Source organism: Typopeltis vanoorti, chromosome 2 (assembly GCF_054136105.1).
Source record: "Typopeltis vanoorti isolate ZY-2024b chromosome 2, IOZ_Tvanoo_1.0, whole genome shotgun sequence".
In the NCBI taxonomy this organism is placed as follows: Eukaryota; Metazoa; Arthropoda; class Arachnida; order Uropygi; family Thelyphonidae; genus Typopeltis; species Typopeltis vanoorti.
This window is the reverse complement of record NC_143550.1, coordinates 18,611,057-18,638,376: the sequence shown is the minus strand read 5'-3', so window position 1 is coordinate 18,638,376 and position 27,320 is coordinate 18,611,057. Positions and strand designations below refer to the sequence as shown.

The 27,320-nt window shown below is 36.3% G+C and overlaps 1 protein-coding gene across 3 annotated transcripts in view; it reads left to right on the top strand.

Moving 5' to 3' along the window:
- Positions 1-27,320, top strand: part of LOC150108856 (uncharacterized) — a 137,728-nt gene that overhangs the window by 38,603 nt on the left and 71,805 nt on the right. For 2 of the 3 annotated variants that reach the window (XM_090410397.1, XM_090410387.1), the window contains 2 exons: positions 1,974-2,090; positions 10,098-10,568. In XM_090410397.1, the coding sequence (XP_090266523.1) occupies positions 1,974-2,090; positions 10,098-10,568 (588 nt within the window). The remainder of the gene's footprint in view (positions 1-1,973; positions 2,091-10,097; positions 10,569-27,320) is intronic. The other variant, XM_090410406.1, reaches the window with a different exon arrangement.

The window sequence follows — 27,320 nt, the reverse complement described above, 5'->3', positions numbered from 1 at the left end:
CCATCGGACTCAACTGTCATCTACGAAAAAGCTTGACCGAACTAACCTGAAATCAGTAGAAGAATGCCGGAGTGGAGATGATGACAAGTAAAGGGAACGAAGAGAAAGACCAATCTTACTTCACGAATATTACCAATCAGAATCCCTGCCACTACAATTCTACGAAAATTCCCACGGCATTCTTATACTGATTTAGAATAAACTGAACTGAATTAACAAGACGATTCTGTGAGAAAATCAATGACGTAATCCCCAACTTCTCAGACCTCAGAGAGCTTGCAAAAACAGGGCTTAATCTAAAAATCAACAGAATTAAGTCTATAGGGAATGATAATAAGAAGTGAGAACAGTCGGTTAGTCGCGACCACTGATTGTTAGTTTGGGGGATACCTCGGAACTTCCCCGCTCATCTTGGGACAGATGCCAAGAGGAAAAATCTCTGCGCTTGAGGTTAAGTATACAAAGAGCAGGGGAATGGAAGAAATATAGAAAGGCGAAAATAATGTAGGATCATCAGCGAGAACCAGGACGGCTTCACTTATTTTAGTTTTTTATTATTAATCAAGGTTTTACTCATTTTTTTTCGAAGATTGTAATTTTCCCCCAAACTATGTAGCAAAATATGACGGCCCTAGGCGATTGTCTGGGTTTCCCTAATGATAAAACCAGCCCTGGTTCAGAGGTTAACTTTTGGAATGTCGTTGTGTTTCCGCTGATTTTGCGAGAACTCATTGATATCTGTGACAAATTTACTTTATTCAAACAACTCCAATGAACAGCAATTTCCGAGGAGAGTGTACCCAAGCTACATGACGTTTATGAGAATGAGCAGCTGATGCTCCTTTAACAAACTCATACTAAGTCCCGCTCAACAGAATATTCTGGATACTATTTTTATTATCTTTCATCCTTTAGCAAAAAACTTCACACTTATAGAATAAGGTATTGCTGCCTCACTAATTATCCACAGCATATAGAGCATATAGTTTAACATATGACATATTACATAGCAATCATGGCGTTGTGTGATTTTTACGCAAAGCTGTAGGATAGAAAGCTGACCATGTTTAATCAGATCAGTGTAATCAAGAATTTTTGTGAATTCCAAAATCCACGTTAAGTAGTTGTTTCTCTAAGTATAAAAAGGGTGAACAGCCAACAATTACCTTCAGTGCTAAACCGCAGTCTGTCTCTCCGTTGCTAACAAAGTTCAATGAATTATTAATGAAGGAGGAGATTTTCTTGGACTTTTTTCCTGCCCTTGAGTTACGTGCCAAATTTATCGAAATTTCTTGCTGTAGTTTCCAATTTGAAGAGAAGAAAAGGATGAAGATTTGATGCCATTTTCCCCCCAGCTTGTCAGTGTTGAAGACCTTTGCTATTTCAGATACTCAAAGAATTTATGAAACATTCTTATACAATAATCACATCACGACGATTTCATCAATCTTTTAATAACGTTTTATATTTGTTCTTGAAAATCATACAATTCAAGAGTTAAATTGGATGATTGAAAAGTTGTATGGAGTTGCTGTAAGGGAAGGATGTAGTAATGGATGAAATGCAATTAGAGACGAGAGAGAAAACCGAAGATGATTAATAAAGGAAATTCTTAAGTTAGTAAACTGCCAGTCAAAAAATGTTCAAAAGCTAGTAGCTAGGCCGCGATTTTTTTCCGAGCAGACTCCTCTGAAAAGTCGCAGTTTAGCTACTAACTCTGAATTTTTCTCGGGAAATTTGAGACAGAAAAATTGCTTAACATAAAAAACGTTTAATACTACTGGAGTCGAAGCGATTTAGTAAGACATTAACTAAGATTAATGTCAGCATTAATACATACTCACAAAGTGACATCTTTGTATAAAGAGGATGTAACCATACAGAAATGCCAACTTGAATGAATTTATGAAAGAGGCAAATAAAAGCATTTAACAGCTGAACTGCTGATGACAAAAAACTGATTTCTCTTACAGATACAACGCTCCCTGGTGGGTATCCATCATCTTCCACAAATGGTACTCATTTGGAAAATTTTGGTTCAGAATGCGAAGAGAACATGGAGTCTGGTATCTCAGGATGCTACATAAATGGTGAGTGGACAACAGGACTGATGTGATCTTCCTGCAATCGCAGAAATACACTGTATGTCTGTCTGCCTGTGTAGTTTGTGTCTGTCTGTATTTCGTGTCTGTCTTCTCTCTCTCTCTCTCTCTCTCTGTTGTCTGTCTGTGTTATGTGTCTTCTGTGTTGTCTATGTTGTGCCTGTGTTTGTGCGTGTTCCATTTAATTCATATTATTATTATTATTCACGAAGATATGATTTGATACAACATTCAGCTTTAGTGCTGCATCTCAAGGGCTTTCATAACTAAGTCGATATTGACAATGCCCTTTGGCTAGCAAGTCCTGGGTTCGCATTCATCCAGGATGCGAAGAACCTCTAAAAGGGTTTTTAAAATGAAAAATGAATCCGCCAAGTCATACAGTAATGGTGGTATTTTTCCTAATGGAAATGGCTTCGTTTTTAATTTCACAAACATACGAAATTAACAGACATAATATAATGAACTCGCAGCCTTAGTTGCCTCGATCGTAATTCCAAACAACAGCGAATAAAAGCAGCTGCATTCCAATGCATATTCGAACTAGCATTCCTGAACTATAAATAATTTCATATCTGAATAAGTTCAAGGAGTGGTGATATACCTCTGTGTAAGTGCAAAGTTTAAAATAGTGAATTTTTTCTTCAGAGATAGTCACGTTCGCTCAGGATATCCTAGTAATCTCGCAACATTTTGAAAAATCGCAGAAAAGGGTTTACTCGTATAAAAATTATGGTAAAATGTACTTTATCGATGTAAAGATGACCCGCTTGCTGAACTTAACATGATCTTGTCGCGTATATCTCAGAATGAGCGGAATTAGCTCAAATCACATGAAATGATAGCCTTTGGTTGTAAAAACTTGAGTTCGAATTCCATGTACGAAGCAAGAATTGTGAAAAGAACTTTTGAATAGAAGATGAGTCAGCCGGTGAGATACGAAGGGGAGAGGGGGGGGGGTTTACTTTCGTGAAACTCGTGTTTTTCTATTTTTCGAAAAATAGGCAAACTGGCCAGAAGAGCGCATGCAGTTCACACACACACACACACACACACACACACACACACACACACACACACACACACACACACACACACACACACACACACACACACACACACACACACACACACACACACACACACACACACCACACCACACACAGTACATTGACTGGCCTCACACTTTGAATAGCTTCGGCCGTAAATCCAAATATGTAATCATAATTAGAAAGGAAATCGATAAGTAACTAAGCCATATTAAGTGCTAAAGAGAACCTGGTTTTATAAAATAATCCTAATGAAGGAGAGCAAAACTTCTGAGTGAGTTGATAATAACTCACTTAGAAGTTTTTCTGCAGTACTTAATTAGGATTATTATAAGAAACATGTAAGATCAGAAAATTAAGGAATAAAGAGATATTAGGAAATAAAATAAAATAAAATAAAACGGATTTTTCAGCTGAAAGTAGGTTAGCCATCTCACATAAAGGTCCCAAGTTTTTCTTCAGAAAAATTTGGATCTTAGAACTTTAGATCATACGGTAAGAAGCATTTATGAAATCACGGAGGATTGGATTACGCTGATTGACCGCCAAAGTGGTGCTGAGTTCAATGTAGTATGTCTGCTAATTGCATATGTTCTTCTGCTTTGCGGAATGAAAATCCCCAGTTTCCGGGTGTAATAATAAAACCTTATTATTACGCCTTTCTATGAAACTAGATAAGTCATCTTCAGTTAAAACGTCCTTATAAAGATTTTTCGCATCTCTAAACGAAATTCGCACCTACGCCCTTCCAACCATGAGACATCATTGTTATCGACTGAACTATGCAGGCTCTGTGATAACGGCAACTATAAGCAAAAATATTATGTCTGTTAAGTGCATCGTTCTCCGGCAGGTTTGCCTCTTTTGCGGAAAGAAAAACCCGAGTTTCCGGGAGGAAATATTTCAGACCTCTGACTCACCTTTAGCTGAAAAGGTTCTATAAAGGTTCCTCAATTCTTAGATGGCATTCTAATCCGGTCCTTCACTGAGTACAAAGGACTGCAGGAACTGAGATGGGGACGAAATACGTAGCACGAACCTGAATTTAAAGGGTACTTAAGAACCTGGATCTCTTGAAGGACTGCACATGAAGCTGGTGGAAATTACAGTTGTCTGAAGTAAATTAAGATTTAAAGATAACTGTAGTAAATCGATACTGGTAAGATATCGACTATTCAGTCAAACTTACCAGTAGTGATTTACTATAGTCATCTTTAAATCTTAATTTACTTCAGACAACTGTAAGTTTATACTTATATTTTGACACGATTAAAAAAAACAATAAAGGGTGTGCTAGCAAAGACATGACAAATGGGATCAATATATATACACTGCTTCAACGGACACCCCCATGGACAAGTTGTATTGTTCCACGTAACGAGTCACATGTTTATAGCCAGTATAAATTGGAAGAATATGATGATCCCAGTTAAGTGCATCTGGGTCTGTGTGAAATGGCTGGAAATAAAGTTTGAAAGAGGCGCTGTGATAGGATGCCATGTTGAAGGCCTATCTGTTCGGCACATTTGACAAATTCGGCCATCCAGGTCAACAATCAGTGATACGATACTGAAATGAAAATGCAGGGAACTGCGAATGCTACCCACAATGGACAAGCCACGACACTCACCGAACGTGACTGCAGGGTGCTATGAAGGATCATATGTACAACCACTATTCGTCGACCAACACGTTGAATGCGAAGTAACGAGCATCGACTGGAACACGAATCTGCACGATAACATTCAGAACCGAGGCACACAACAGGAGTTTCCATGGTAGGACAGCAATATGTAAGCACACATTACCTGAACGAACATGCAGCGTAGTCTTCGGTGGGGCAAAGAGCGTGTACAGCGGGACGTGGAAATTTGGAAAGCTGTGTTATGAAGCATCGAATCGCACTACACCCTTTACCGAGCAGATGGACAAGTGTGGGTGTGGAGGATGCCCAGTGAACGTCTCTTACAAGAGTTCGTAACCCTAAATATGAAATTCGGAGGTGTGGTGGTATGGTCCTGTTTTTCCTGGTTTGGCCTCGGACCTTTGTGGTGCCACAAACAATGAACTCCGAGAGGTATCTGAACATTTTGGACAATGCAGCTTCCTACTTTGTGGCGTTTCTACGGAACTGACCACTGTCTCTTTCAACAAGACAATGCACCGTGTCATAATGCTGCTGCTAACTGCGTTGTTTGTGGACATAAACGTCACCACACTTAACTGGTTCTTCTACTGAATATCCAGAAGATGAACTGGAGCGTAGGTGTGGTCAAGGCACGTCCGTCCCACAACAATCTAGGATCTCATTACATGCCTACAGGAAGAATGGTCCAAAATTCCCATTGATCGCTATCGTAGACTTGTGGAAAGTATGCCCCGTAGGATTGCTGCAGTCATCGCAGAGAAAGGATGCCATGGCGTCCGCCTTAATTAAGATGGACCCCATGTCTATTTCTTCCTCACACTATGGTGTCAGCTGATTTCTTTCCATGTAGTGCATATATTATCAAACACAAACTTAAGATAAAACATCTGAATATAATAAGGAGAATAAAGTCATATGCAAGCTAAATATTAACCATTCAAGAAAACAGTTTAAGTAGGATTAAATTAACCCTTAATACCAATAAAAATCAGAAAACGTCGTTTTCTGCCAATTTTTTGGGCGAGGGTCTTTTGCTAGTTCAAATTCATCATTATTTGAAAAATAATGATGAATTTGTGCAAACGCAAACGAAATAGCCGATACACGCCGTTGGCAACTTTTCTCGGCTGAAAGGAAATAGGCACAAGATTGTCTGGCGTCTATATTCGGTTGTATTTATATGTGAAACCAAAATTCAAAATCAATTTTGGTGCAATAAACAAAAGACGTGTCACAGACGTCTTTGTACGTTAAGGGGTTAAAAACATGTTTCTACGTTGCATTTTACATACTGACAGAGAAACATAAAACATTTCGAAGTAGAACTTTGTCATCAGAATCTGTGAATACATGCAGAAAAGAAGCACTGAGCCTTTTTAGGTTAAATTTGTGTATAGTGAAAAAACACAATACCCAAGTTGTGTATGGATTAAGCGAGTGAGAGGAGTGACGGATCAACGGCAAAGCGCGAAACAGCACAAATGCGATAACCCGGGTTGTCACGTGAACCGAGAATTAAGAGGACCTCGAAGACATCAAAAAGCTTTGAACGAGGTAGATTTATGCGTACATTATTCCTATCCGTTCTAATTGTTAGACGATTCTGAGCATTTTAATTCTTCGATCCTTTCTTAATTTTTTTTATCATTCATGTTAATTATAATTAATCTTAATTGTAGTATAAAAGCTGCTGAGTGGATAATTAAAAATAGGTAGTTATTGATATCTGTCTGTAGCAGCTCAGACATAAATATTTCGATATATTTCAATGAAACTTGACTGCGGAAATAATAAATTTTCACTAAAAAAACGTGACATCTGTCTGCGTGCATTTTTTTGTGCCGGCTTCGTTTTTCGAAGATTGGCAGACACGTTTAAAGTTCACATATTTCAACAGATGGCACCACTAACACGCCGCTTTTTTGTGTTACTCAACTGATGTCCTTAGTATACGACGGTGGCAAAAAATGAATTTTAAAATCTTTTTCCTTTCTATGATATCATCTTGAATATGGTGTTTCCACATTTTAATATATAAATAACTTCTCTTTGATTTTGTTTCACTGGAATTCAAGTTTTATTACTAACTTAGGCATTCTTTCACATGATGAACGTTGAGGGATAATAACATCTTTTAATTCTTTTTTGATTTTCGGTGGTCTATTTCACTTGCGAGATAACCATCATTACAAAAATAAAAGGAGTAAGTTCATACAGCTGAAAAATATTAATTATACAGCGATCTATTACAAACTGAAAAGTATTTGATTTAAATTATTTTAGACGAAATACATCCAAAACAGTTATTTTTATAAATTGAAATATCAGAACAATTTACTTTAAAATTTATTTTAAAAAAAAAAGGAAATTTGCCGTATCTTTAAAAAAAAAAAAAGATTATATTTTTACTGAAGATATTTTAACACATTTATTTCAAAATTATACACAGTCACTATCTCAACATACAGTCAAATGTTGCTCATCGTTTTATTATCTACGTAATTTTTTTTTTTTAATATCCGAATCATATTTGAGAAATCTTCCAATTTCATGTCATCAGTATGCATTAAGCCAGTTGTGGGAATAAGATGGAATTGCATGAAGAAGGGACTAATAAATCGCTGCAGCGTTGGTCATTTTGGTGTGTTGATTTTTCTTGTTCTTTCCAGATAGGCAATATATAAGCCTGTTTAGGCATCTAAGGACTTCTCTAATTAGGTCTTCTTTTTTGTTTGTTTTCCCTTCAGTAATTAAATAGGTTTATATTTATCTACTTGCTTTAGTAGTCTTCTCTCTTCCATTCACTGTATATCTCTGCGGTTCTTTTATTTTATTGCCTTTTCATTTATTGAAATAAGGAAGGAAATTACATATCCGTAATTTCCTTCCTTATTTCATCATTTCGCATTCTATCCATTCTTGTACATCATTATTTATGTCCAATGTTATATCACATCCTAAATATCGAAAATGCGTTACTTATTCTAGACTTTGGTTTTCAATTACCATTTTTGCTCTTATTGGATATTTCCCCCCGAATGATGCCATAGTTTTATTTTATTTTTTTGTTCTTTAATGAGATTCGTAAGTTGTATTCACTACTAGTTGTTGTAAATGGTGAATAAATCTTTGAAGGTCTTCTGATTTTTATATAATTACTTGAGCATTTCTTGATTTTTCTATGTACAGACACTATCCTTCTTAAGAAGGAGAGGAAGGGTAATTCCATATATCGGAGCCGCTGAATCACGAAATTGGTTTATTTACAGATGGTAAAGATTTTAGCATATTGATCTGTGTATGCAGCTATAAGCTGCATACACAGATCAATATATAATTTTTTATATATTTTTACTGCAAGTATCTATATGCAGAATTCTTTAGCGCATTTTCTGGTGATTGAAACTAACTGTGAACTAACAAAAGCCTTCATAGGTGTTCGCTAACCAATGCAAAACTTACATTCCTCTGATTGTCGGAAAAATAAGATTCCTCCAAAATTCTATAAAACTTTTAAAGAGATGATAGCTCGAGAGATGATATTTGAGATCACCAATTTATTCGTACCTAATAGGCAGCGTTTATAAGAGAGGTGTGTGAAACCAATGATTTCTGTCCCCTCTCCAGCCTCCCAACATATAATTTACTCTATTACACTGACCAGGTTAAGTGGATGCCGGGCAATGCATGTATTTAGTTCATTAGAGGCTCACAGACCCATGCACTTAACGCAATAAAGCATATTATAATATGACTGAATTCGGGGCGCAAACATGAACTTATCATGAGGTATATTGTACGGAACAAACATGCTCCATTAATATGGAATGTGTTTGTTCCGTTCAGTGAATGATCATTTGGAGTTGAGTTGGATGATGAGAATAGTATTGTTTATCCCTGATAAGTGTCTTTGTGTGTGTGTGTGGTCCATTTTTAATATATATTCAATGTTTTCATTTCAAATCAAACTCTACTTCCTCGGCATCATTTGCTCAAACCACGAGTTAACGAAACTTTCTCCAGATTTCAAAGTCATGTTTGAAGGTTTAGTTTACTATTGACCTCAGCAGCTTGCTAAGGTCAATAGTAAACTATGAACGACTTAACACAAACAGTATAGTATGCAAAGAAGTTTTATGTATAAAGCATTTTGACATTGAAGTTTTTTTTCTTAAAAGTGCTACTTCATTGAATTCAAAAAAAAAAAAAATTAGAACTCTAAATTGTAAACTGCCTTAAAAATCCTTCACTACAAGGAACTACAATATTATCAACTAAAGGTTACTTTTTTATGATAAAAGTTGAGCTAACCATAAGAAATTATTATGAAGAAAATACTGATAGAGAATAAGCAGACGGAATTTCTCTCTGAATTCTTGAGGATGTTTATGAATAAAGACCGTTCAAAAGCACAGAAATGGAGAAGAGCGAAGCAGTAAAAAGTTATTTCGTTCAGCCTTAAAGTGCAACTATAAAAAGAATTTTATGCTACTCGTACTTACTGCACATAATTTTCAAAGTTTTGCAAATGAGTGACAACGAATGGAAAAAGTCGACGACTCATCTAATAAGGAAGATTAATTTAAGTCACTGATTAGTGTAGTTGTTAAGTCTAATATGCACAGAATGAAGGATATGAAGTTCCTATCTCCCTTCCAGATATGAGAATATTGTTCAATGGTAGTGCCTCCATAGCTAGGTCAGCATAGACGAAGCCCTTTGGTTGGAAAGGACCTGGGTTTGAATCCCGTCTAGGATGCGCAGAGCCTTTATCACGATTTTCAACTGAAGCTGAATTAGCTGGTCTCATGCGAAGTTTTGGGGTTCCTCCCATCCCGGAAACTCGGGTTTTTCATCGCACAGTCAAGCGAACAGGCCAAGAGAACACACGCAATGTGCATATAAAGAGGATGTTTTATAATCACAGGGCTAACCACTTATCCTAAAATTATGGTTAAGTAATCAAAATATACTTGGAAGGTGGTGGATATGTGCCTGTTAATGATGGTGATTGTATTTAAAAAAAAAAGAAAGAGAGAGAGAGAGAGAGAGAGAGAGAGAGAGAGAGAGAGAGAGAGAGAGAGAGAGAGAGAAATAAATTGAGTAGCAATAGAAAATCCCCCGCTCTTTTAGACCCTCAGATGCAACATGCAGTCATTAACAAAGTAATCATTTATTTTGTGTTATTTCTATGAGAATGAAATAGGTTTCGTAATTTTAAAAGAACTTTTATTTGCATGAATTATGGATTTCAGTAAAAAAATGTATACTGCAGTGAAGCACTCTGTTACATTTCAGGACTATGGATTCCCAAGTCTGAACTGCATAAATACAACTTATTCCAACAAGTCCATGCACCGAACTGCCCACTAGCCGCCCCATCATTACTGTCCCACACTCCATATCCTCGTTTTCGGACTTCTCATGCGCCAGATGTGCCTCTTTTTCCAAACTATTTTGTACCTTCTAATCCCCATTATTACTTCTACCTCATGCGTCCCAGACCGCCAGGCGAGCGCCACTTCAAGAGAAATTATCATAGTTCCTCACCCTATTGGCATGCTATGAATACTCCTTGGGGATTCGTTTCTGCGGCTTCGACACCACCACCACAACAACAAGCAGCTGAAACAGCTGGAGAAGAAGAAAAACCAGAAGAGGAGCAGGACACGCCTTCTGGTGTGATGCAACAAGACAACCAGCCTATGAAGCCCGTGATACTGCCATATTTCTATCCCGGATTTACATTTGGGCCTTCAGTTTACGGAGGTAAGGCAATGACTTTTTTCATGTTTGCGGCAATGTACTTATATTAAAACAGGCACTGCTAATTTCGACTGCTGATCATGCTGCCAAAGCTATCTATCTATGAATAAGCACACATTATTCGATATAAATATTCCTTTTATTAGATAAGACTCTAAAAGGATATACTGATTATGCGCACATTCCTGAGATTCCGAGTATTTTTTGGGAAAAAATGAATGCTTTTCGATTCGAACTGAATTTTCTCATAAACTATAAAAAGACAAAAGATTAAGATAGTCTAATGAAAAAACTATCATCCCAATATCTATGACTATTTTCTTTTGGGTTAAAAGGGAGAAATAATTGTGTCTTTGGAGCATTAAAAAATTTAATCATTTAAACTAAATTGTGTTTTGGGATATTTTTTGTTGGTTGCACACCAAAACGTATACGTTTGGGCAATATTTCTTCTTTCTAGTCCTCAGGAAGGGCTAGGATAAGTTTTGATATCCATGGCTGGTTCATCTATAAAGTCGTAATCGTGGCAGCTATAGATCCCTTCAGAAAAAAGCTTTTCGAAGTTTTTATTTCTTACATTTTTTCAAGTGTTTCGTGTATTTGAAGTAACCTCGCATGGCCAAAAGCAGGGCTGTCCAACCTTGGGTAATCCGAGGGCCGCATTAAAAAAAAAATTATCCGAGGGCCGCATCACAATGCGCGTCTAGTAATTTGGTGAGCAGCAGCGACACAACCTGGATAGCTGAACAAACGAACAACACTAATCGCGCGTTCACGTTCCCCATGAGAGCCAGAAGCATGCGCTTTGGAACAAAAGAGTGTAAGAACGCCTCTTTGATACATCTAATATTTGAAAAACACGTGGGTATATAGTGATGTAAAAACACCAAATAAAATTACCAACATAGAGATTATCGATTAGTGATAGAATTAAAATGTCTAATACGGTTCAAATTATTTTATCGCTCGTGAAAATCAATACCCACAGGCGGGCCGCACAAAATTGCATCGCGGGCCGCATCCGGCCCGTGGGCAGTGCTTTTGACAGCCCCGGCGTAAAGTATTCGAGAGTGAATTATCCGAAGAAGAAGAGTTGACTATCAATTACTCTAACTCCCAGCATCTTCATTAGAGATCACATGAAATGCATGCGGTTGAACAATTGGCTAGAAATTGTTATTTTTTTTATTAGTGATGCGATATCAGAACTGTGAGAATATTTCAGCAACTAGATATTTTTGTTTCTTTTTGCATTTTCTATTGAAAACGACGGCAAATCCAGTTCTTCGAATATACAGAACCATTACATTATTTTAAAGACTATTTGCAAACAATTCCAACAAGGAGCAACGAGATTCACGGTCTTGGTTTCAATAGTCTGTTTAAACACTTAATATACCGATGTAGGTACTTTGGAAATAACTGTTTTAAGAGAGAGAATTTTAGTCGTCTTTCAAGACCATTTTCAGCGCGTGAAATTAAATAAAATAATAAAATAGAATAACAATTAAAAATTATAACGAGGGTTATAATACAGTACATGGTGTTAATATAAGAGAAGAGTTCGATCTATAACCGCCTGATTAGCCAAGCGGTTAGCGTATCTCCGCTCTCTAGCCAAAAGGCTGTGGGATCGAATCCCGCCGTGGGCATGGATATTTGGGATTGTCTGTGGAAGTACTAGTGGTGGTGATGGGCGGTAGATGGCGTTGGTGTATTTGGTGAAGAGACGTAGAGTAGGGAGGACACGTAATACTTTTATCACGTAATAATAATAATAACTGTCAAAATTCAAAGAAATGACGCCGAAATGATTATCACATATTAAAGTATTAGCACAGTCATGAGAGCTTTAAGTAGAATAACTTCCCAAAATCAATAGATTTTTGTTTACGTTCGGTTGATGAATGTGGGTTTCACAGTTTTCTTTATACAAACGTTCTAATATATATGTATACACACACACACACACATATATATATATATATATATTTTTTTTTTTAAAAAAAACACCTTTTTTCATTATATCTCCGGAAAGAGAAGATGAAACCACATCTTTAACTTCTTAGATAACTTTGTGAAATAATTCAAGATAAACGTTGAATCAGAATCACGGAAGAGGGGAGTGTTTTTGGTGTTCTAAACATATTTGAGCAGACCGACCTGTCTGACCATAATAGAAGAGAATCGCGTGAGCAAGAAACTCTGTAAACACCTAAATGGGAAGGCGTAAGGTATGTGCGGGAGGACGTACTAAAGTTTTGATCAGGGGCGAATTCTCCATGCTAGCTGCGCAAGCTCATTACTTGAGAAAGAAGTAATATTTATTTGTTAATAAATGCATGCATTTATAAGCATTCCATTTAGGCTTTTATTTTTGTAAACAGAAGACGTCTTAAGCTTGCGCGGCAATAATTGAGCTTTGCGTTGTGTATCGAAGGCCGATGCTTGCTCGTCTAATCAAAGCTACCTTGGCTTGCTCGGTTGTAGGAACTTCCAGGTCCTCGCAGCAGCACTGTGATTTCATGCGCGCGCATAGCCATTTCACGTCGTCTCACTCTGTTGCTTAAACACAGGCCATACGCAGTCAACATAGCTAAAGCCAGTGAGCTTCAGCCAGCGTTTACAAGTGTGCGTGTTGCTTGGGAAAATTAAGTTACAACCAACTTTTTATGACGATGTTAGTGACCAGTTCATAAAGAAGAACCGTAGGGTAGAATTTGTATTCAAGTAGCTAAATTGAAAAAGATAGAATATCATTTGTAAAATAAATGTTGTATTTTTATGGTTAAATTTACATAAATTTCTAAATATATAGTTTTAAATGGTCAGTAACTCATTACTCCGCTAATCAGACTTCAATCACACCTCTCACTCCCTGAATGATAACAAGAGCAAGAATGAATTTCAAGACCGGCATTCGCCCCTGGTTTTGATCACCTGATTTCGGAGATAGATGAAGAATTGTTCTTTGCTGCTGGCATTGTTTTCATAATGGATGTAATGAGGTATACAACGAATCAATGAAAAACACAGATGACTTCAAAAAAAAATTTTTTTATATCTCTGGAAAGAGAAGATGAAACTACACCTTTAATTTGTTAGATAACTGTGAAATAATTCAAGATATCCTTTGATAACTGTAAGCGAGACAAGATAATTTGGTCCAGAATTAATTTTCAGCACAAGATGCCAAACACTTAGTCGATATTTAAATCTTCTCTTGACTCCCCCCCCCCCCTCAGGCCTCACCTCCAGTAAGCTAGACCTCTAAATGCTGAAGGTTTTTTTTTTTAAGGCACACGGAACACTTCCTTCCAATGACGAATCCGTTTGGTTTCCCGTTTTAAAGAGGAAGAAAATGGCTATGAAATGATAGCGTCAATATTAACGCTTGAACAAGAAACAAACAGTCACATGACCAAGTGCGCATTTGTTCCTCACTTTTATCAGTGCTAACACTGGAAACTTTCAGATTTCGTCACCGATATGAAATGTTTACAGCAAACATTTGCTTATATTTGGACTGCCCTCTACTCCGTCATTATAATATGTGAATGTGGTAATCATTGCTATAATACAAGTAAGGGGCTTATCTAGTCTGTGTTAAGGTTTACGAAGTCAAGAGCTTGATAAGCGATAATTTCGTTTTGGAAGGAAATAGCTCTCGCTCAAGGGGAAATGAAATAAGACCGGATATGGGATTCAGTTACGATCGCCGTCATACAAGATAACAAACGATTCTCAATTTGTCACATTCCTATTCAGATAAACCAATCAAATCCGTATTGCGAATAGTCAAGCAGATTCGCATAAGAATTAATATAACAAATAGTATTATAATATTATACTAATGTAATAAGAAGCAACCATATTTCGTGCAGAACTTACCAAATACACTAACCGAAAGTCACTGTTTGTATATAATAAAGAGAAAAAGGGATAAAGAGCAGCGTGTGCACAGGGTGGTTGAGGTGGATACATCGCACTCGATAGATACCTTATTATAGGCGTAAAGGAGAAAGTAAGTCAATTTTAGTTGTATAGAATGTAATCATAATGATTTTATTTAATTTTCTAGTAATTTTAATTAGCATTCTAAAAATGGTTTTGATATCTTTCAAAGGCCAAAGACAATTTATTATTTTTATTATTTATTATTTTTAATCATTTTCTGTATATAGTTTAATCAGAATAAAACATTCATTACTTCGTCTAACATACAATAAGAATTATTAAGTTTATATTTTAAAAAAACATTTGACGAAATTTGTGATAAATAAAAAATAATTTTGAAATAAAATTAATGAAATAAAATTAAAAGCACTGTTTAAAACCAACTTATTGGAATTATTCGTACAATTTAAATTAATTTCTATTAGCGATCTATGACTTTGACAATGATTTGGAAAAATCATAAATATCATATAACCGTCTTCTATTTAACAAATATTTCACGATTTTTCTATGACAAACAAACAATCCCGTTCACACGCAAAATATGGCATAAGACTGGTATACTTTATCTTTACATCTCCCAGGACATGCTTCGCTATCATCGCTAGTACTGCGTTCTTAACGGATGATGAAGCTCCTGCTTCCATTCGGAGAGGAACTTATTGTCATTAGACGAGAGCATTGATGAAATTGTCAACAAACTTCATCAGAAGGAATAAAAAGATATTGGTGTTACTTGAGATTTCAAGTTTATTTAAACCACAAAAAATGGACATATATTCCATTGCGTGTAAGATTTCTAAAAAAAAATTAAGAAGATAAACTTAAGGAAGGTATATTTGTAAGTTCATTTGTTCGACTTCAAATTAGGGAAGTATTAAGAGGAAGAATTTGAAGAGCGCCACTAAAATAGAATTAGAAACCTGCAAATTATTCTTAGATGCTGTGGAAAGGTTTGGGTAAAATAAAGCTGAAAGTTATAAGGAACTAGTTGAGCATGTTATAATAATGTTCTACAAGAGAGGGGACAGAATGTCACTGAAGATTACTTTCTTCATTCTTACCATTCCTAAAACTTTTTTGCTGTGAATCAGGACAAACGGTTCAATTATTGTAACGAAATAACGATATCAGGGAAAATGGAATGACAAAAAACTGCTGTTGGTTTCTTTAAAATCCTCATATGCAAAGTTTTTAAAAGCGGTCACTTTAAAATTTGTGTATATTTCAACATTTAAAAAAAACTTCTAATACATGTTTCTAAATTGTTATTAATAAACAATATAGGCTTGTGTTTTTGGCATAATTGTCGCAAAGAACACTGAAATGTTTGAGGGAGATTTAACTAAAATGTCAACAAAATTATTTCAGTTTTCAGTTTTATAAAATTACGATAAAATTCTCAATCGCCTGTCTAGAACTCTTTGAAATTTTTCAGTTGTTTCCAGGCTGGCGTCAAGTCCTGTACAATCTGAAACAGTCGGGGGACATCCCGAGAGCGATAAGTTCCTGTTTCCAGATAAATTACAAAGGATGTGTGCTTATATGTCAGTGCTTTTGATGTGCTGATAGTGGTGTTTCCCCTGATCCCGCAATTTTGACCAACATTCCTTTGTTTGCTTTCTCGCGTCGACGGACATCATATCCTGAGTTCTTTTAATAGAATGCGCTACACTGTGAAAAATGTCAGCGTACAAGTCAGAATCATTAATATGTTTGCTGAACGGTGCGTCAGTCTCGAAATAAGTCCTCAGAATATATGAGAATATGTAGTTTGCTCTGTTGTTTCTTAAGTAACGATCTGATGTTTTTGAGCATGAAAAAGTTTTCGATTGGCAAAATTAGAATAACAGGCCGGTTTGCCTGTTCTGGGGGACGAAAAATCCGAGTTTCTCGGTGGGGAAAAAAAATCTACTTCCGTATGAGACCGGCTAACTCACCTTTCATCGAAAGAGACCAGATAAAGGTCCCTCAAGAGAATCGAACCCAGGTCTTTCCAACCAAACGGCTTCGTCTATAGTGACTGAGATATGGAGGCTCTCCTAAGGAACTAGCATTGGAATAATTCTGCTTTTTTTTTCATCCTGCAAACAGACAAAGAACAATGAACCTGTAAGATTTTGAATAGAGGGTTAAGGGAATTAGGAACGTTGATCTATGGGACACATAAGAAAAGGCCCAAAATTTTGCAGCTGAGAAAATATTGCGATCATGATCTCTACAGGACTAATACTGAGATCTTTGATTTAGGGACCGTAAACCTGTCTGAATCCTGAAATACAGTCCACGCAATTAAACCTAGAATGAGGGTCCGATCAGAAGATTGCTATGCATTAGGATCCACATAAAACTAACCATTAAAAAAAAAAAAACACTTTACCGATATATTAAACATATTAGGGAAACGCCGATTTTATTTGGACCTTGTTCATCCAAACAGGCTCTGCTTTAGAGTTTATTGAATATGACTTTGAAATAAAAGAACCCAAGATATCTAGAACCGCTGTTTTATCATTCGTGTATGATAGGAGTGTGGTCCTGCGTGTCGAGTTCAAGGAAGGTGAAAATATTCTTTAAAATTTATAGAAATATCTTCATGTTTTTCTTTACAAATATGTTTATCATTTTTAATTCTCCCACCACAAAAAAAAAGAAAAAAAAAGAATCGTGTGTTTTATTTATTTATTTATTTATTTTGTTGTTGTTAGAGATGTCATGACGCTGTCTTCTGAAGAAACGATATTAGTTTCGATTGCAGTCACTGACTAGGGGGAACTTTTTTGTAAGTTTTTTTTTTTTTTTTTCAAGACGATTCCTGAATTAGTCGATATTTGCCACAGTCAAACAGAGCTTTTCTCCTGGAATAACCTAACAGTTTTAATCTTCACTAAGGGATTAGCAAAAACGACAGTAAAACACACAAGATAACAAACACATAAATGAATACGAGTTAGCATCCCACTAACAGGCCGTGGGAATGCACTCAATCTCGGTGAGATGTGGATACTAGCAGCCTACTGATTTCCAAAAAGTTACGACCTAAAGAGTGCCGCCTATTCGCTTTGGGGAATGAATATTTAAATAAATAATTTATTTAAATAAAGAGAGAAATAAACTTCAGTAAATAACCTGTTGAAATGTGTTTATTTTGCCACATGAGCTTGATCTACTTGCCTCTAGTGTTGACCGAATACTGGACACCATCATCGCACTTTATTAGGCCACGGCAATACTGAAATAGAAAGACAGAAAAGGAGAAAAATAGACTCCACAATAATCAAATTATATTTCAATACCAAGAATGTATTTCTTGACTGGACTCCTAGAGCAATCCAAGGGCAAACAAAATGTAATGATTTGCTATATCCTGAAAAGCTGTGATAAAAAGAAAGATTTTGAGTTTACGTAGGAAAGGGGAAGATAAATAAAATAAATCGATGAAAGCATCGCGAATTCAAAAACAAAACTCAGTTTTGAAAGTGCAGACATGAGACGAAACCAAAGTTGAACAATGCGAATGCTCGGACATGAGCCAAGAGACCAATCAGCGTTCGCGATGACAAGAGCTGACGCGTGCCCTGCTTCTGAGTTCTATTAAAGTAGCTCAACCACGTGATGGGCGCCGGCGAAAACCAAGGACAAACTAGCAAACGCTTGTAGCTGCGTTCTCCTGCCTACGACTTCCCGGCTGTTTCAGCGCTAAAGTGGGATGTTGAAGCATAGCTCTGAAACCATATTAGCTTACAGCAGTGAAAAGACAAGGTGCGGTCAAAGGTGAATATTCCAAGCAGATGTGAAGTTCGGTGGAAAATCTTATCTCTTCTTCAAATGCATAATGCTGTTTAACACGAGAGTTTCTCGACTATAATTCGACAGCTTGGGATACTTAATTTAGCTGAAGAATATCACTGGTAAGTCTTTTTTTTTTTTTTTTAAGACTTGAAATATTTCTACTGAGAATTACAACAGAGTAGAAAACCAAAAATATTTTCTAGCTTTTTTTTCCTTTAGAAGAAAAAAATAAATTCCCCCTTATTCTTGATACAATTCGAACTCTCGTCTTCTCACGAACAGTGTACGTCATTTATCCAACTGCGCCTTAAAAGCTTCCCAATCTTTATGACTCGGATGAGTAAAGCAGTCTCTTCCCAATTAAGATTTAATTACCGTTCAAAATGGGAACCTTCTTTTTACTAATTTCAGAAGAATGTAGTAAGCGGGGTTTCTGTGCATGGGGAATATTCCTCTCTCTTCCCTTCACACTAATATTAGATATTATTATATTATTTCTCTGTTCCATTCTACCTCAATCATAAAAAAGTTCGTTCAGTACTAGGTAATGACTTAACTACTTTATGTCACTATCATAAGAATTGCATTCTTCTGTGAGACTTGGATTAGTGATGTTAGAGCTCGTTTTCTTCAGTTGCCGAAGGATTCGCGATGCTGTATAGCTCCCAGTACGTGACTGGGAGATCGCCGAATCCGTTAGTCACTGGTAAAAGGCAAAATCATTTCGTGAACAAACAGCAGGACTGTTTTTCAGTTGGAGTGAGAAATTCACAACTTTATGGTTTAACTAACAAGAAAATAATTTAAACTCTTTTTTTTTTTTAATTTATCAAACAGTTAAGTGGTACGATTCGACTGAGGAAAGCTTGTCATAATAGTGGGAAGGGATTTCTTGAAATTTACTCAGCGCTGCAAGCTTCAATTTTCAGAAATAAGATGAATTTTAAGTGTGAGGTGGAGGCACGGTTAGCTAAGTGTACAGATTATAAGCTATCAACCTTTCCGCAGCTAAATCGTCTGTTAATCACTAGAATAGCACAATGTCAATAAATATTAAGAGATAGCAAAATAATAGTGTAAAAGATGAGAATAAATATCTAATATTAATGAGTTCATAAGGATGACATTAAAAGGTCATAAATTTCGAATCTTTCAATATCAGAGAGAGAGAGAGAGAGAGACAGAAATGAACAAAGAAGGAAAGATAAATTAGTATTTTATTTGGAGCTTAAAACAGAGCAGGAAATGCTGTCATGCCCAGGCACACAAGAAGGCCATGCAGGGAAATGTAGAAAAAATATTTGTAGGTCAGAGTGCACGTGAATTGAGATACTTAAGAAGCTAAAATTACAGACTCGATTCATCAAATGTAAATGAAGAAGACTTCTCAGCGATGATGTAAGAACCCAATAATCGTATCGCATACTAATAAACCAACAAGAAAATATTTATGACATTCTAAACTAAAAGCAACACACACGTCTCAAGCACGGGTGCAAGAGCGAAAGATATTATTAGAAGACAGCGTCTTCTTCCATGCGATTTTTCGCTGCCCACGACGTCTTCGCTGAGTCCCAACGGCTGTCTTGCAATCTGAGACGAAATGAGGTTTCTCCTTTGCGCTCGTTTCCAGCCAAATCTATTTTAATGGTGAATTAAGTTATTAACCAAATACAAAACTTGACAAGGTTATTAACCTTTCTAAATTACGAAGCGTGGACTAATTAATTCACCGCTCGCATCCACGGGCGCTTGCTGACAAGCCCTTCATATGGTCGACAACAGATATCACATTGCCACAATTTGAAACAAGATGGAAGTGAAGCTCGTGTCACGTTTATTAATTTTCAGGAAGCCACTTTCACTAATGAGACCCACAAGAGGGCTTGATTCTTGCTGATTAGTGTCGACAGCAAGACAAACATTTAGGAAATGAAGGAAAGGACAAATATTTGTTGCCTGATTATGTATATGTTTTATGATGTTAAAACGTTGATCTTTGAAAGCAAAAGGATTACAGGCGTTAAGAGGGATGAGTTAACAGCGATAATTATTTATGTCATAAGCGGCATCACAGATTAAAGACATAATGCTCTGCATATTAATTTCGTGGTTGTTAGTGAGAACACTGGTGTTAATCGTACCGCGAAACTCCAGAATGTGGGAGTCAAGACTGAGAACAAAACGGGCACAACGAAAACTCTCATTAGGATCAGCAGATTGTCGCAATATCGAAAAATTGTACACACACTAATGATGACAATATTAAATGGCTGGCGTGGGTTGTGACTTTTGAATGGAATCACAACCGAGGAAACACCTTCGGCCAATATAAAAGACTGTTAATTGCATGTGTTCTTCGGCTGGTTTTTCTGCGGGATGAAAAATCGAATTTCCGGAATAATCTGCCACATCAATATGAGATATGCCAACTCACCTTCTGAAGAAATATCCTAGACAGGACTCAAACCTGTCTTTTCAATCAAAGGGCAAATATCGCGCTACCGAGGCGATGCAAAAGTGCTAACTCTTATCTATTCTGCAAGAAAGTAAACAGACAATTAACGGTGTTATTTTGTAGCAGATATGGATAAAGCGAAAGTCAAACTGAATAAAGGGTATTCACACAGATTGTCTTGCATCACAAAGATATTATGATGTAATTTATCTTGGTTATACACTTCGTTAGGAGAATTTGTACATATAACTTAAACAACAACAGACCTTTGTGTGGAAACTAAATGGGTTGTAATCAACCATTTAAGAATGGTTTAACAACGGATGCGTGAGAGTAGCAAATGTACTAGCTGAAATTATCGCATTTCAAAACATATGGACGTCATATCCAAGGTTTGTGCGTGAGGTTTTGATGAACGATAACCAGCTAGATGTAAGATGATGCCTCCGTGTTTACTCCGAGTAGCAGGTGTGCGTAGCTTTTCGGAAACTTTCTTGAATTTTTTGACAAAGGAGTTATGTTCTTCTGTAGTGTAACAGATTAATCACGATTTGTTCTATCTTCTTTTCCGCATCTTTAAAATATTCCAACATGCAAATATATCAGGATCGTCCCATTTGTCCTACATATACGATCATGCATCCATACAAGATGGAAACGTTGATTCCATTCCTTGGATAAAATAAAGGTTTCTTGTCATTGAACTTATACGTAACAAATTCTTCCGAGGATGTATATAAAACAGTATACGAAACTAACAGAGAACTGTAAAACTAATAACGTTTAATCTCTGCATTAATTACGGAATCTTTCTACCAGACCTCCCAAGAATTTCAACCTAACTACATGAATCTCGAAAGCTCTACAAAAGTTGCCAAAAAATAATGTACCATATTTTGGCGTTCCTTCATTTCCAAACAATATACTTTGAAATGTATTACTGTCTGTAAAACATAGAAACTTATAAATGTGGAAACTAGATTCTGAATTTTAAAAATATATTTTGAAAATTTAGTACGAGTAATTCAATTAGTCGCTCAACATCTTATAGTGCTGACTGACATTAATTGTCGATCACCGATAACTAAATGAAATGCAGCGTTCTTCATCTACGAAATATAATTTTGGTATGTGTTTACAAACAACAGAAGCAAATCATAATATTTTTATAAACTGTATTAAAAAAGAACAGACGTAAAGTGTAAAAATTATAAACATTAAACGTGTTTATAAGTTTTGACAGAGCAAAGTCGACCAGTTTATCTGGCGATAATGGTTTGCACCTCCGTGTGTGTGAGAGAGAGAGAGAGGGGGGGGTAACTGGTTTGATCCAAAGATGATAGCATATAGCTTCATACTAGAATAATTTCTCTTTATAAGAGCATAACGAAAGTTACATAAGACCAAGAAAGTTGGAAATTATGATTGTAGATAATAAAAAGGTGCTCTTCGCCACATACTTATCTAGTAATATATCATACATTATCATAACAAGTGAACCAAGAGCCCTTTGCTTATATTACGCAGACATGATTTTCTTTTGCTATTTTTGCCCGGGTTTCACTTCAGAGGTGGCAAAGCTCTCATGGAAACGCGGTTTTTTAACCCATAAAACAGACAAACTGGTAAGAAGAACACACACACAATATACTAACCTCATAGCATTTATAACTATCTCATAACTACTTAGGCCGTAGTTCCAAACAACTGAACTTAGCCTAATTTTATCATTAAATAGTCCGACTGAAATGACGAATACAAAAATTAATTATGCATTGTTAGACTCTTTGAACTCTTGAAACAATCATGTTTCCTTAAAGGACTATTTCCGTGTGCCAACTTCTTTGATGTTAACTTCCTGGATCTTCCCTCTGTATTTCTTGGTAGAGTTGACACCTTCACATTAAATCGGTTGATCATGTTGCGTACAGTTACTTTCGGGTGAGGTGTTGTTTTATCAATATCACGAATGGATGAACCACCGACATGACATCCGATGATAACAACTCTTTCGAAGTCCGTAAATTTCGTATATGCTGCTAACAGATAGTTCGCAATACTTTCTCGAAATAAATTTATATATTTATATGGAAATTAATTCTCACATTTTTTTTATATTTTATTTCTCTCAGAACAGGAAATGTAACCTACTAAGCTACCAATATAGTAAGATCATCAAAATCTGGACAGAATCAAAATTCTGTCCTTTTCCCTCATGTACATGCGATATTGGCTCCCGTTAGAGCGACCGCTTGTCAGAAAAAGGGACACGGCATCATTCCTTGTCACCATTCTTAACTACGCTCGTAACTCAAGAGAAAAAAATGTGTTGTGTTTCGAAAGGAAAAATAAAGACGCATTCCTAGCTTAAAGTTATTACATTTGATGTGCGATTCCCAAGTCAGAACTTGCTCCCTCTGATGAGCGATTATCGCAACCTCCCTGGCACAATGCATTTTTTATGTAAAATGCAAGCTACTTTCTAAGGGAGTTCTGAACAGTGAAAACAAGTATATTTAATTACCAGCTCTGTAAGGTTATGGTCTCTGCCACTGAAGGAAAAACAGCGATGAATTTGAAACCTTCTTGTTTGGAAAAAATTATATAAAAATTACGAACGAATTATGTTTCATCATTCTTACACCTTTAGGAGTAGAATGGATAAAGAATTCGCAAAAGAAATACAAGAATATCAATTACAAGAATTTCTTTTGTTATTTATGAACAGTGCGAAGTGCAACTGTAGAAAATATAAGAAGGAAGAATAGAAATAATCCAAGAAACATCCAAAAGTAAGTTTGCCCTTCAGAAGTGACAGACAACGAAAGTAGCCTCTTTAAAACCTCGTATCACTACCAATCTCATGACTAACATGTGAAGGAATTCCTCCGTTTATTATTAGATTGGGTTAAAGCATTTGGACTACGATACAAATAAAGGTTATGAAGCCAGTGTGTTATGTCTGTTAATTGTGTCTGGTTTTGCTGGCCTATTTTTCGGGATGAAAAACTTCAGCTTTAGTAAGAAAATAGACAACACTTCCATATGAGACTATCTCGCCTTCAGTTGAGATCATTTATTTTTAGTTAACAGTATTTTTGCGCAATGGGTGAAATTGATTACAGCTGAAGGCGAGATAGTCTCATATGGAAGTGTCGTCTGTTTTCTTCCTAAAGCTGAAGTTTTTCATCCCGCAAAATAGGCCAGCAAAACCAGACACAATTTATTCTTGCCAATTGTATAATACAGTTTCATGTAATGCGTATATGGTAATATCATGCAGTATCATAAATTCTAATGTTTAGGCATTAAAAGTTACCTCGCCCCGTAAAGCAAAACTAATAGTATATTACTAATTGAAGACTTTACAGCAAGAACGGGGCAGCTGCAATTTTATCAACTTTTAGAGTTGATAAAATTAGAGCTTTGGCTCCAATTTTATTGGAGTAAAAACTATTTTACTCTAATAAAATAGTTATTAAGTAAAAACTATTAAAAATGTTTTAGACTATTACTTGAAACACGTTTTCCCAGCATATAATATACATATGAGTATACATTTCAGCACTGTTACTAAGGTAAAAATCTTTTTCTTCAGAGCTGGATGAATTTTCAAAATTTGAAGAAGCCTGTTTGCGGCAAAGTGCATAAAAATACTCTAATCCAAATAAATAATTAAAATAATTAACAAAATGTTACGGAACTATTTATTACTACATGGGAATATATCAGAAAATATCAAACAATATAGTTTTACGAAAATTAGAAGGAAATATTTACAACAAATCATGAATCTTAGTCGCAAAGTTGCAGGGTGAAAGTACTGCAATCATTATAACTCTGAATTGGCTTATTGGAGCGTCCTTGTTCTTACACCAATCTATTCGGTGTTTTTTTTTTTTTTTTTTTTTTTTTTTACATACAGTGCAACCTGTAACTCGATTTTCGTCCAAAAATGGAGCTGCCTCCTTTTTGCAGCAACATCTTCAATTGTAAAATTCCTCAAATATCAAAGTTCCCTAAAATGAGCTACGGTGGAAGTTCTGTTAAGAGTATACATTAGTAAGAATGGAAGGAAAATGCGCTTATTGTATTATTGTAAAATGTATCTGAACCAAGCAAAGACAACAGTGAATCAATGCTGATGAAGATCAGCGAAATGGCTATCAGCTCCATACCGATGGAGAGTTTATGATAGTTGAGGGTTGCAGAACATTTCGAAATTTATCATTCTGAGTGCCTTTGAAACAAGATATGCAAAGGAATCATCACAAAACTATTTGACAGTTACTTTGATTGGAGTGCCCTGTATACATTCTTCAACGAGCACGGAATGATTATCCGAGAAAGAGAGAGAGAATCATTTTTATTGTTGAAAAATATTCATGGCGATGAGCATTTTGAAATATGGGATCACATGAAGTTGCCTATTTGGTGTTATTAGAGTGGAAATTACACACATTTTTAAAAAGAGCACGTGTGCATACTCCCATTCAGGATACGAAAAAGCTTCACTTCGTAAAGTGACGCTTTTTCTTCACTTCACATATATGATATAAAAAAAATAAATAAAAACCGTCTACATTCAAGCAAATACAAATATGAAATTTATGACAAGCATCAGACAGAAGATTAGTCATGTTTTAACATTTAGGTTTTTAATCCAGATAATCGCCTCTGTGGATAGGTCAAAGATATCCTTAAAGTCACCTGGATATGATGTCAGCTTGCATTCCTTTACTATATGGTGAATGGTTTGGGTCTCGGCTCCACAGGGACAGTGGGGATTTGGTATCTTACCCTACTTTGAAAGTAAGTCTCCACATACACCATGGCCTGTACGAATCCTGTTAGCTGTCATCCATATATTCCTGGGCGGGTCAAATCCAGATGGTTTTTGGAAGATGTTTATGTGATTGCGAACTCCAGGTGATACTGCGTGGGACCACAGTACATCCCACCTACTCACCATACTGACATTCTGGCTAAGAACATTACGGGCGGTTTTTATGGTAGGTCTTCTGAATTTTAGTCTATTAGATAACGCATCTGGAATAAATTCATGTATTGGGAGATTTTGGTTATTTAAAATTCTTTTCTATTCACAAAGCAAGGCTTCTTGTTGCAGTTCCGGAGGAGCAATATGGGTCAAAGTGGACAGCCATTGTATGGGTGTACTCCTAATGCAACCTGTTATTAAACGCAGAGTGGAGTTAAGTTGAGTATCTAGTTTACTGACATGGTAACTATTGAGCCAGAAAGGAGCACCATACTCTGCTGCACTGTAAACTAGACCCATTGCAGTGCACCGCAGAGTTGTGGCACTTGAGCCGCATATAGTACAACAAAGCTTCTGAACTATGTTATTTCTGGTGCGAACTTTAGCAACGATATTAAGCATATGCTGTTTACATGTTCAGAGTTCTATCCAGAGTTATTCACAGATATTTAGGTGTTGGATTAAACGAAATTAATGTTCCATCAGCATATATCTCTGGTTTTTGATTTACAAGTCTATTGTTCAGGTGAAAGCAAGAGCATTCGGTTTTACCAGAATTTGGCGTCAATCTCCATTTTTTATAGAACTGGCATAAAGCCGACATCTCATTTGTCAATATTTCTTCAGTTCTTTTGAAAGACTTGTCGCTGATCGCCAAAGCTAGATCATCTGCATAAGCAAACTTCCTGCTGGCTGTTTCAGGAATATCTGCGATGTAAAGGCTAAAAAGCAGTGGTGCGAGCACTGAGCCCTGAGGTAATCCATTCTTAAGCACTCTCTGTTTACTGATGCTTCCTCTGGTGACTACCCTGAAATATCGATCACACAATAAGTTGTTTAGGAGACGGCCCAATATTTTACATGGGATGACCTTAAGAAATTTATATATGAGTCCCTCCCTCCAAACAGTATCGTAAGCCGCTGTTAAGTCAATAAAGACTGCAGTAGTCTTCAGGCATCTTTAAAATCCTGCTTCAATGTAGGTTGTTAAGCTGAGAACTTGATCTGTGCAGCTGCGATCTCTTCTGAACCCTGCTTGTTCTGTTGGAACACGTTCCAAACTTTTAGTTCAATATTAGTTTCTCCAATAATTTGTAGGTTGCCCTTAAAAGGGCTATGGGGCGATAGCTTTCAGTTCTGTCTGTTGACTTACCTGTTTTAACACAGCAATGATTTTTGTCCTTTTAAATTTTTTAGGAACGCAGCCACTTTCAAGCATATCGTTAAAGAACTTAGCCAGCCACGATCTTGCATAAGGTCCACAGTCTGTCAGGAATTCATTATGAATATTGTCAAATCCAGGGGCCTTCCCCATTTCAATGTTTTGAAGCGCCGAGTATATTTCCTCACGGGAAAAAGGCAAAGAGAATTGTTGATTCTTTTGAGTTACAGACTTCATAACTTTTAGTTTGCGTTTTACATCTTTAGTATGTTCTTTATCTATTGAAGCTTTAGAAAGAGAAACAATATGCGCAGATATCTGATTCGGATCGACAAGAGATTTCTTTGGTACAGAAGGGCTTGAGCCAAGCTTTTTAAGTAGCGACCA